Below are 12,930 nucleotides of genomic sequence, written 5' to 3' on the forward strand. Positions count from 1 at the left end.
GCAATTATATATGTATACCAAATAATCACATTTCTCTGTACAAAAAGCCTTTCTCTACAACTTCCTTCTTAGGTTTCATGAAAGCTGATGCTGTAGCATTTGCTTCATCAGCTCTTTGTCGTCATTGTTTGGTTGTTCAAAGGTCTTTCTCTACAAGGAATAATCATGGGGCTTAGAAGCAGGTAGAATTAAATAGTACCAGGACAATTTGCTAGCTATTTGAAAAAGTAATTTATATAATTATCTATACCTTATGTTATCTGTAAACATTATAGATAAATATATATTGGATCAATAAAAAATTTAAAAAATGTTTAAAGATTTTAAAAACTGGAGGTGAATGTTGATCTAATCTCTAGATAGGAAAACTTTTTAATCTTATAAACCTCCCAAAATCTTTAAAACCTGGTACATTTTATTACAGAAAAAATAGGGAAAAATCCCTTCTATTTTCAGAGAAAGAGAAGTTACATACAATTGAAAACTAGAAAATATATTGTAGTCAACAGGACAAAAGTCAGTTTCCTTAGTGTATAAGGAAACATACAAATCAATAAGAAAAAAAAACACACATTGAGCCTCTGTGTCAGCGTTGGGTGCATTCTAGAATCCACTCCCTCCAGGTTCCGTTCCTTCCTGGTTTTGTCTTGGGCACCAAAGTGTTCAGTTCCAGGGGGCAGATCATGGTTGGTCTAAGCATAACATGTGAATTCATTCCTTTATTTCTCGATTCCCTTGCAGGCAAGGGTAGCCTTATGACCTGGTTCTGGTCAATGAAAAATAAAGGGAAATCTATTGGGATGGCACCTGGGGAAGCTATTACTTCAGTGATAAGAGGGACAGATGCAGTTGGCTCAACCCTGTCCCCTCTCTTCTTGCCTTGAACATAGATGTGATGTTCCGAGGAGCTGCAGATGTCTTGCATCGCCAAATATATCATGCTGACATGCCTAAGCCACTAAACCAGCTTGCAATGGCCTACTTCCAGAGGTCTTTTTATGTCAGAAAAGTTTGTCCCCAATTTGTAAAAGCCATGGTTTAACTGTTATTTGTGACAAGAAGCATTCCAAATACAAATCTTTAAACATAAATGGGCAAAGATATGAATAGGCAATTCATAAATCATGAAATATAAATGAATAGTAAACATATGAGAAAAGGTCAAGGTCATTATAACCATTGTTAGAAATTAAATGAAGTATAAGAACCTTTTGCCTACAAAATTAGTAAGTAAAGACTTTTAAAAAGCAATAAAACCACCAGGTGTTGAGAAGGGTATGGTAGAATAGGAGGCCTCCTGTGTGGCCAGGTAAGGTGCAGTTTGGTAGAAAATATTTTGGAAAACAATTTGGTGACAAGAATTTAGAAAATACTTGCATTATAAACTAATGATTTCACTTTGTGGATTTTACCCTAAGGAGATAAATGAAGTTGAATTAAGGATGTAAACACAAAGGTTTGTCACAGGTTACTTAGCATAGCAATACAAAGCAAAGGAAAGAAATCATAAAAAATCAAAGCTAAACTACTGGAATGGTTAACTAAATTATAAAATATGAACAGTAGAATATAGTATGCAGCCACAAATAATGTTGACTATAAGTCAGTTTGAAAGATAATTTTTATGTTAGATATTACATAAATAAATAAAAATATACACAGTATAACCACACATGTATAAAGTGAATATGGGTAGTTTACTGGTTCCTAAAGAGTGAAACAGAATTACCAAATGTCACAGTAATTCCACTCCTGGGTATATACCCAAAGGAAACTCAAATCCTGTAAATGAATGTTAGTGGCAGCACTATACACAATAGCCAAAAGATGGAAACAACCCAAATGTTCATCAGCAGAAGAATGGATAAACAAATTGTGGTACCTACATACAATAGAATATCATTCAATCATAAAAAAAAGAACGAAACCATGCTGCAAGGTGGGTAACCTCAAAAGCATTATGCTAAGTAAAGCACACTGAAAGGTTACGTTCATATGATTCCATTTATAGGAAACATCCAGAATAGGTAAATCCATAGAGACAGAAAGCAGATTGGTAATAACCAGCAATTGGGGAAAGGCAGGAATGGAGAGTCATTATTTAATGCGTTTTATTTTGGGGTGATGAAAATGTTTCTAGCCTTGTGCCCCCTTATCCTAATGCCATTTGTTGAAAGGTCTAACCTTCCTTGAATTGCCTTTCTACCTTTTATAAAATCAGTTGGCTACATTTTTGGGATCTCTTTCTGGACTAAATTCTGTTCCATTAATCTATATATGTTTCCCTCCACAAGCACTGTACTATCTTAACTTTATAGGAAGTCTTAAAATCAAGTAGTGTGAGTCTTCCAATTTTACTCTTCTTTTTCAAAACCATTTTGTCTATTCAGTTCTTTTGTTTTCCATAAAAATTTAAAATTCAGATTTCTAATTGTTCATAGCTTGTATGTGGAAACACAATAGATTTTTGTGTATTGATTTTGTATTCTACTACCTTGCTAAGTTTACTGATTAGTTCTAGGATTTTTTTTTTTTAGTAGATTTTCTTGGGGGATTTTCTTTGCAGATAGTCATAGGAACAGTTTTACTTCTTCCTTTCTGATATGTATGCCTTTTATTTCTTTACCTTGCCTAACACTTGTGAGGACCTCAATGAGGAGGAGTGAGATTGCCTTGTTTCTGATCTTGGGGGAAAGCATTCAGTCTTTCACCATTGGTGCAATGTTGGCTGTAAGTCATTTTGTAGATGAATTTGATCAGGTTCCATTTCTTCCTTGCTGAAAATTTTTATTATGAATGCATGTTGGATTCTGTTAAATACTTTTTCTCATCAATTGATGTGATCATGTGTTTTTCTTCTTTAGACTATTGATATAATGGCTTGCAGTAATTTATTTTAAACTATTGAACCAACCTTACTCCTAAAGGTTAAACTGTATCCTCCAGATAAATATTTAATATACATATTGGAATCCTACCCCCCAGTTCCTCCAAATATGAATTTATTTGGAGACAGGGTCTTTACAGAAGTAATCAACTTAAAATGAGGTCATCAGGATGGGTTCTAATCCAACAGGACTGGTGTTCTTATAAAAAAGGGAAATTTGGACGCAGACACCCACACAGGAAGAGTGTTATGTGAAAACTGGGGGTACATTGCCACAGCCAAGGAACTGCCAGAAGCTAGGAGAGATGCCCCGAACAGATTCTTCCCAGGTGTCTTCAGAGGGAGCAGGCCCCCCTGCTGACACCTGGAGAGCAGATCTGGAGAGCAGAGAAGTGCTTGCCAGGTCAGTATCCACCCCCGACCTCCCTGCAGCCCTCTTCCTCCCTCAACTGCTGTCAAATGCATTGTTTTAAAGTTGAAACCAAGGCAAACTTCTTTAAATATAAAACACATTTCTTTGGGGAATGGGGAATTTGGTCACTGTAGCCCCCATTTTCCTCTTTCATTATTGGAAAGTCTAACACACAGTGGAATGAGGAAGCTGGTGCCTGTGGTAAGCTAAGGTGATATTTTAAGCACAACCTTTAAATAGGGCCATTGGCAATGCCAATAAGGAAACATTCCTCAGAAGATGATGAAGGTGAGCCTGTGGCTCTCAAATATCACAGCCTGTGCAAATAACTGCAGAAAAACACTCAAATTGCCACAGCTAGGCTCTTAGTAGGCTGGTTCTTGGTTTTGAGAGCAAAGTATGGTAACAGAAAGAAAAATATTTTCTGGCTAACCTTAACCTGAACTTGTTTGTCCTTCATGTGGTTTCTCCTTTTCCTTACTTTGTAAGGAAATCTTTCATTTCCTTACCTTGTATTTCCTCACAGAAGTAAGTTAAGGTTCATTTAATTAGGACTTGAGTACCTACTAGGTATGTGAGGCCCTCGCTCCATCCCTTAGTCAATCCTTGACTATAAGGAATTCAGGATTGATATACAGAAACCAGCTGAGTTACAAATACATTAATATTACTAATATATAAAACATTATAAAGAAAAGAGCAGATGAATATTTGGGTATTTTTAGAACAAATTATTTTTGAAGTCTTATTTATAAAGGTTAAAAAGACAAACATTTTTGCATTTCTTTATTATCAAAAGAAATGGTCATCATATTTTTTATTATTTCATGGTCAGTGGAAATAGCAAGTCTTTTAAAGTGAAATGAGGTCAGTGTTGGTTCTGTTACAAGCTAGAGGGGCAAAGTGAGAATAATCACTTTGACTCTTTGTACTTCATGGTGGGAGGTACAGAGATTAAGTGTCAATGGAGCCCACAAACCCAATACTTCCTAGCAGCATTATCTCAATCAAGTTACTTATCTTCTCTAAGCTTCCTCTGTAGAATGGAGATTTTTAAAATCCCTTAACTCACTAAGTTGTTGAGGATTGAAAGAGATAATGCACATAACTAGTTCATCACAGAGGCCCTGGCCAGGTGACTCAGCTGACTGGAGTGTTGTCCTATGCAGCAAAAGTTTGCGGGTTCGATCTATTGTTAGGGTACATACCTACGTTGCAGGTTTGATCCACAGTTGGAGGCAAGTGCTCAACAAGTATTAGCTATTATTACTGTTGTTGCCATTAGCTTTTGTAAAAGATAAAAATGCTTGCCTTATCAGATTAGGATGAGGATAAAAACAAACAAAATATTTAATAGAGTTATAATGTCACAAATCCTAAAAAGAACACTTTGCCCAACCTTAAGATATTATAGTAGTTCCACCTGTGTTGCCTATGGAGACCAACCTGCAGGAATAAATAGGCAGGAGAATGTGTCTGAGAGAAAGATCTCCCCTTGGTTTAAAAGAATTGACTAAATTGGATATCATTGGGAAGTGCAGACACCTCAGAGATCCATGACGCTAATCATTACAGAACACTCAAGCCTCTAGGAGACTCCTGTGATGGCCAGGTGGTTCTCATCATCCCTTCTCCAGGCCACACAGAACTCCTTGAGGACAAGCTGTATACTTTTATATTAACACTTTCATCTTGCAGGATTTACCACCAACCAAAAAACTTCATAGGCTGAAGCCATCTGGGGCAGAATCCATTTTTTATTTTCTGCTATGTCCTCAGGGCCAACAGTGTCTGGCATCTGATGTTTCTTGAAAGTCTATCTCTTAGCCAGAGGCAGACTTCACAGGCTGGAAGAGGAGGGAGCAAGCAGAAAGCTTAGGAGAGACAAGAAACTTGTGTATCTGGCTTTTAATCTCTGCAGGCTGCTGTAGCTTCCACTGGCTACCAACCACTTCACTTTGATTTACACAGTCCCTCTGAGGACTGAGTTATAGGACACTAGTGTAAATCATTCACAAACAACCAAATTCTGGAAAAACCCTCCTGAACTGCAGACTTACCATTGAGCAAAGATAGTCCAAATCTAGACATGCCATTTTTCGACTTGATTACCTTAGGCTCCGTAATATCTTGTATGTAAACATTTTTGATTTATTGACATCTCTTTTGTGAGCTGACTAGTGGCTACAATCCCTTAGTACTTTCCATTTCAGTTACATTTATGAGATGGAGGTGGGTAGGGTGGGGGGTGGAAGTGGGGTGATAGGTAGGTAGTTATATTTCCCCAAGACAGTTTTCAGAATCAATAAATTGTGATTCAAATCCTCAGCCATCTTTCTTCTCTGTGGCTAGAACAACAGACTGTGCAAGGCCTGGGAATTCATGCCTAAGAGAATACTTCCAGGAAAAAATCCTTTCCACAATCAGGCAAGAAGCAGAACTGTCAGAATGGGTTTTAAGTGGCAATTTCTACCTCTTTAACTGACTCTGAAAATATTTCTATAGCACCAATCTTACACTCACACAACAGATAAATATAATGTGGAGATTACAATGTGTTACATGGTTCAAAGGAAGGAAAAACCTTGTCTGGTTGGGCAGAGGATGTTTGAAGTATAGAGGAAGGGAAAACAGAGTTAGAGATGGGGAGAAAGGCTCCAAACTGCAGAAGTCTCTCACTTCAGCCAGTGTACGTTATTAATTCCTTTAAGTATTTATTGGAGGCCAATTACATGCAAGCTCCTTGCCCGTCCCTGCTGTCCCCTGTCCTCTGGGACATGAAATCCTTTACCTTTCCCCTCTGCCTTCTCAGAGGCTCCTCAGGTGGCATGTGCCCAGGATTAATTCCTGCCTGGCCTGCCATACGTCCTCTCCCCCAGGTCTGACTTCCCACCTTGGCAGTGTTCAGGAAACTGCCTCTCCCAGCTGTCAAGGCAGGATTTCGCCTGCGTAAACATTCACTGAACATTCACCATGTACCAGAAGCTGTATCAAGCCTTAGAGATTAATCTAAAGGAGCAGCACAGATTTTTGCCCATTTTTCTTCCAGTTGTGGTGCACATCACTGATGTCCTGAAGAAAGTGCAATTACAACATAGACACTATTTTGTGTTCTGCTTTTTCACAGAACATTGTCATACTTGCATTTCCCCAGTTGTACCCATGAAACGTTTGAGGTGTCTATACAATAACAAGGTAGTCAGCAGTATATAACTAAAATATCACATTGGGTAAGTAAGATATAATTATCTCTTCATAATTGCCCTTTGTAATGATGGTGCTCTGTTGGAGATTTGAAATTTCCCACTGTTTAGCTATTATGGGTATTACTGAAATAAATATCTGAGACTCTATGTCTTGTTTTTCCTCTACTAAATTATTTTCTCAGGAGGGAATATGGTATAGTAGGAAAATATAGGCTTTGGAGACAGACAGATTTATTTATTTATTTATCTATCTATTTATTTATTTATTTAAAATTCTTAAAGAGTTTATTTATTTAGTTTTAGAGAGAGGGGAAGGGAAGGAGAGAGAGAGGGAGAGAGAAACATCAATGTGTGGTTGCCTCTCACGTGCCCCCTGCTGGGGACCTGGCCTGCAACCCAGGCATATGCCCTGACTGGGAATTGAACTGCAACCCTTTGGTTTGCAGGCCCGTGTTCAATCCACTGAGCAACACCAGCCAGGGCTGGAGCCAGACAGATTTAGATTCACATTCTAGTGCTGCCACTTATGAACTGTGTGACCTTGGTACAGTCTCTTAACCTTGCTAAATTTCAGTTTCTCTTCTATACAAAGTCAATAATGACACTCATCCCAAGTGATGGTTGTGAGGATTATTCAATGCTGATGGGTAAAATAGTTTTGAGATAGAATGGGTTTCAATTCTGGCTCTGCTGCTTAACTTGGATAAGATACTCAATATTTGTAAGTTGTTTCCTTCTCTGTGAGATGTAAATTAAAGTATGTATTTAATGAGGTTATTGGGAGGATTAATTAACTGTATACAGATAACATGTTTAGTACAGTCCCTGGTGTACAGTAAGGGACCAATAAATACTGTTATTATTATCATAGTAATTACTATTATTATATAAGAAGGCAGGACTTAATGAATGTTGGTGTGACTATTCTCTCTACCTCAACCTACTACTAATGAAAACTATTCAGGAATTGGGTGAATGGGTCAAGGGTAAGGCATATCTTCATAGGTACTGTGGTATAGCACACCAAAAGGATTGTATTCCATTTACAGTATCACTAACAATATGCTGAATCTACCCCTTTCACTCAAACTCCACAATAATTTTTCTTATGTTATTTTTAAAGGTGCAACATGGTATCTTGAGGTTACTTCAGTTTCCATTTCTTAATTACTGTGAGGGTGAATATTTTCCTGTATGTTTTGTTTACTATTTGGATATCTTCTAGCATGAATGATTTGTTTCTATCTTTTGCCTATCAGTTTGAATCTTAGTGTTTTTCTTAAAAATTTGAATAAACTTTATATATTAGAAACATTATAATATTTAATGCAAATACTTTGTCAGTGAGCCGGATCCAGATGAGGTCTGGTACCAATGAGGGAAGACCAGCGGAAAGTTCTGTGTGTTCAGGAGCACTGTTATGAACGGGGCTGTAGTCTCCTGCATGGTGAACTCAACTATTCTCATGCATTTAAACACCCATCTCTGGACATATATGGCCCCACATGACACTATAGCTCTATTTTTCTAACTCTAAAATATTTCTTCTTGGTTGTCTTGTAGACTTCTCAAGCATAGCATAGATATAACTGAACTCATAAGTTGTCCCTCATCCAGCAAACTTTCCAAACTTCCCCATTTGGTCCCTTATTATCCTAACCAAGAGATCTTGAGGCTGTTTCTCAATGTAGTAAAAAGGCCTCCCAGAGTCTCAAATAATACTCTTGAATTATAAGTCATGTGTTCTGGCTGTTGATTTGGAAAATATGATGATCATACATATCAAGAAAATAAGCAAAAGAGGCAGCCAAGTTGACACATTATCTCAGGTGTTTTCTGCATGCCATTACCTGCTATTAAAACTGATGCACAGGAGTCAGCAAGCAGAACAATCCCATGCAGACTGCTATGTGGTGACAGGTATTTGATAGTGGGACCCAGGAATCAACCAGGGAAAATAATCTGTTAGACTAGAAATAGTTTCCTTGAATATTTGGGCCAAGTGTCTCCTTTCCTTAAATTATTTTTATATTTAAGTGGTGACACTTTTAAAATTTGGGGGAGTAATTATTTTTAATAGTTTGATCATTAAGAGTATTAATTTTGTCTTAGCATCATGGCTTTTTCTATTGGTGTTCCAATTAGGATATGAGTACCCTGAAGTCAGAAAACGTGTTGTAGCCTTCTGCTAAGGCCCAGCCCATGGCCTTTGCCACCTACGTGTAGTTCCACTTCCCAGTAAAGTCAGCTGATGTGCGCACCAAACCCTGACATAGAAGAAGCACAAGGCAAGCATCAGGTCAACTGTAAAAAGTCAAAATTCCCTCAAATGAAAATTAAAATAAAAAGCGCTGCTTCTAAGACTATATAGTTCATGAGAAGCCACATTGATAACATTCAAAATGCAAGTTTTCCTCCCTTCTGATTGTTCCTAATTCTCCCCTCAATTTCCCCAAACATATATCTGATCACTCAAGAAGCCCCATCCTCTGCAGAGACAAGAAGTGCTTCCAAGAACACACACTGAGAGCCACCAGTTTCTTGTTCCTTTTGGAATGTGTTGAAGACAAACTGCATGCAGTTCTAAAGTTCTTTTCAGGTTGGGTGTGCCTGTGTATAGTACATGTACATATCTGTGTGTACATGCATGTGGGTGTGGACAAACTGTGTTCATGAGGCACACTTTTACACTGTTTGAGGAGAGGATGGGGTATATTTTTCTAAAGGCAGAATGTGATGGTGTGAAATACACATCCTCAAACTTCAATTATTCACTTCTCCCCACAAGAGCCAGATCTAGTGCAGAAGACAGGGCTTAAGGTCTCATACATTCTAATTGCTTTTTCAAAGACCAGCTAGGGTTTCCCTATGTGGAGTATCGCTGGGTGGGCAGTGGGATCACTGGAAAGAGGTAGAAACCTAGAACCCACATCACCACCATCATGACCAACAACAAAAACATTACTCAGAAATAAAATAGCTTTCTAAATCCCAGTTGATGCCACATTTGGTCTGAGAGAGATGCCCTGAATTCTCTTCCACAGTCAAATGGGTAAGGCTTTAGATGGTCTACTCCAGAACTGGTGAGAAAGTCCCTTGAATTCATTCCAGGATTTAACCACACTTCCCCAGTAGAAAAAAACAAAACTGGTTAATTTACATCACAAGCAGTAAACTCTTGATTCCATTCCCTGGTAACTACAACACTGCATAGTAAGGTCAAGGGTGAAATTCCCAAGCAACTTCCCTACAGCATCACCAGCAACTCCAGAATCCCAGTCCCACAGCCGGATTTACTCCACACAGTTTGGCAAATCTCTGGAGCTCCAGCCCTTGGGGTGGGATCCATTTTGCAGCCAACCAGAAGCCAGCTCTTCTGCGCCTCTCTGACTGTCGGAGTTGGGTGGAGAAAGTCTCTGGAACGGAGAGTATGTTGGGTGAGGATGTACAACCTGGAGGAACTGTGCAAGTACGTGGGTGTGCACGGGCCTAGACTCCACTCCACGCAGTGCGCTCGTCCCATTTTACCTGTCTGGCACACGCCCCGCTACGGACCAGGAGGCAACCGAGCACAGCGAGACAGAATGGCTTGTCCAAACCCAGCTTGGACACCCGCTCAGGGTTCCCACCCACCTATCCTAGTGGGGGTGGGGCAGCCACTCCTAGGGAAATGCACCAAAGAGCACGCCAGGAGGGCGAAGATAGGGCGCACCCGACCCTGCGGGACCTGAGACTCACTCGCGAGCCCTTCTGAGATGCTGTGTGTGGAGAAAGCACCAACTAGGCACCCCAGAGTCCTTAAGGAAAAAAAACTCATTGCAGATTTCACCCGGCCAGGTGCACTCCCGACCGATGTTGCTCCTTGGGAGACCCCGGATAGGTGCCGGGAGAAAACTCCGCACCTCCCTCCCCGCACGCCCGGGCCACCGCTGGACGCAGGCCCAGGGAAGAGAGAAAGAATTTGTTTTGTACCTGATCCTGTCCTTCTCTGCCCTCTGTAGCTCTTCATTTCTTTCCAGCACCTGAAGGATCTTCCTGGCTTCTTCGTCGTTTAGGAAACTGAAATCAAACCCCTGAGGAACTTTCGTCATTTTTCTGTGTTGTTAGCTACACTTAAGCTTCTTGGCGCCTCCTGTTACGATGACATTTTTTAAGATAGAGAAAAGTTGATGCCATAACCAATAATAAGTCCGCCCCTTTGAAAATCTAAACCCTCAAACTTAAGGAACAGCCCACACCTACGGGGCTCATTTTGACACCACCTTAATGACAAGTTTGCCTCAACCTATCCAACAGAGATGCAAGACTAAAAGGAGAGAGGGAACCAATCCCATTCCAAAGGGGCGGGTCCTACATCGTCCCTTCCCCCTTTTCTTTCCCATCCCCTAGGTGTTTGTTAAACTAACAATCCTGCTGAATGCTGCTGTTAATTGAGGCTGAGACTTAAGAGTTGGCTCCAGAGTATTTGTTTTAGCTGTTTGCTCTCAGAACTTCAGCTTGACTAGTAGGAGTGCAAAGGAAAAGAGGTTCATGACTAATCCTTTTCAATAAAGGGCCGGTATAAATTCAAGTTGCTTATAAGAGCTTTAAACTGGATGAATGAAAAAAGTTACCCTATTTGAAAGACCTGAAAGGGCCGATCTCATTATGCAGTCTCTGTGAGAAGGCCAGGCTGGAGAGCTGAATTTAGCGCAGACTTAGAACACCCTCCAGCCTTCAGACGCCCTCCAATCCGATTACCCTCAAAAGTCGTTCTAAGACTTTAGAAAGGAAACAACATAAGACGAAAGCTCTGGAGCAAAAAATAACAGCACCTGTTTGTAGTTTTCTATAAGATTTGATCATCTTAATAAGCTGTTTCTGAGAAGTAATACAAGTGACACTTTCAAATACTTAAATCCTCTGACTAAAGCAAAATATAATCCTATGAAACTGCAGAAATAGGTTTTCCTAGAAAGTGTTATTCCAAGATATGATGGAACTTTCTAAACATATTCATATATTGTATATATTCAAAAATTATAAAGCTTTTTCCAGAAAACATTTCTTCAGTCTTCACTTCCTACACAAAAATAACTTGGTCAGATCAACTTTCCTGCCTCATATCCTTAATTTGGTCACTTCTGATGTAGTGGTGATGTAACAGAAACGTAATGTCAAAAATGACTTTTATTTTGGCCTCTGGGTCCTGCACTCACTTTTATCATCATTATTTAAGATATGTCTAGGCAGGTAGCCACTCAAATAATTTTCAGTGGGTGTCTGTTATTTCTATGAAGCAAGAACCAATTTAGTTCACCAATGTTATACAACACACACTTTTTCATAAATAGTTTCTGTGTTATGATGGTGGTTTAGGGGTATGTCTTATATATGTCCATTTTTTAAATCCTCACCTGAGGATATGTTTATTAATTTTATAGAGAAAGGAAGGGAGGAGATGGGGTGGGGAGAGAGAGAGAGAGAGACAGAGAGAGAGAGAGAGAGAGAGGAAGAGAGACAGAGAGAGAGGCATTGATGTGAGACAGAAACATTGATCAATTGCCTCCCATATGCTCCCTGACCTGGGATGGACCCTGAAACCTAGTATGTGCCCTGACTGGGAATTGAACCCACAACTTTTTGGTGTATGGAATGCCACTCCAAACAACTGAGCCACCTGGCTAGAGCTATGTCAATTTTTTCCACCCATTAGTGAATTCATTTATTCAGCATGCATATAAAACTATTTTAATGTGGGTGCTGGTAGGCTTTTAACCTGTCCCCAGTGTATCAGTGAATTGATTTCAACTAACATATACTGGTGCCTACTGTATGAAGGCATTAAACACTGTGAAGAAGTTAGTCCTTGTCTTTAGAAAGTTTATAGTACAGTGGAGAGATAACACAAATAGCAATATCACTACATTATAAAGAAGAACATAATAGAGATATAAAGAAAGCTCTATTATAGCACAGAAAGAAGCTAGTTCCAGCAGAGTGGATTGGGGAAGGCAGAATATTTGGATTGCAACATGAAAGGTCAGGAAGAAACGGAGGGTGGTCAAAGGGAATGTTGAGTCAATTCCAGGAAAGGAGTGGCCGAAGTATGCTCTAGGAATCTCCTCATCATTTTTCTTTTTTTTATCCTTTTTAAAAAATATATTTTATTGATTATGCTATTACAGTTGTCCCATTTCCCCCTTCACTCCCCTCTACCCTGTACACCCTCTCTCACCCATATCCCCCCTTTAGTTCATGTTCATGTGTCATACTTATAAGTTCTTTAGCTTCTACATTTCTCATATTATTCTTACCCTCCCGCTATCTATTTTCAACCTACATTCTATGCTATTCATTCTCTGTACCTTTCCCCACTCTCACCCCCTCCCACTCCTCTGTTGCTAACCTTCCATGTGATCTCCATTTCTGTGGTTCTGTTCCTG

General features: G+C 39.5%; 1 protein-coding gene across 1 annotated transcript in view; it reads right to left on the reverse strand.

The window, feature by feature from the left end:
- Positions 1-10,756, reverse strand: part of EXPH5 (exophilin 5) — an 80,783-nt gene extending 70,027 nt beyond the window's left edge. The window contains exon 1 of the mRNA XM_045838174.1: positions 10,478-10,756. Within this exon, the coding sequence (XP_045694130.1) occupies positions 10,478-10,596 (119 nt within the window). The 5' untranslated portion in view covers positions 10,597-10,756. The remainder of the gene's footprint in view (positions 1-10,477) is intronic.
- Between the last annotated feature and the right edge of the window lie 2,174 nt (positions 10,757-12,930).

This window comes from Phyllostomus hastatus, unplaced genomic scaffold, assembly GCF_019186645.2.
Source record: "Phyllostomus hastatus isolate PE091 unplaced genomic scaffold, TTU_PhHast_1.1 phas_contig_113, whole genome shotgun sequence".
In the NCBI taxonomy this organism is placed as follows: domain Eukaryota; kingdom Metazoa; phylum Chordata; class Mammalia; order Chiroptera; family Phyllostomidae; genus Phyllostomus; species Phyllostomus hastatus.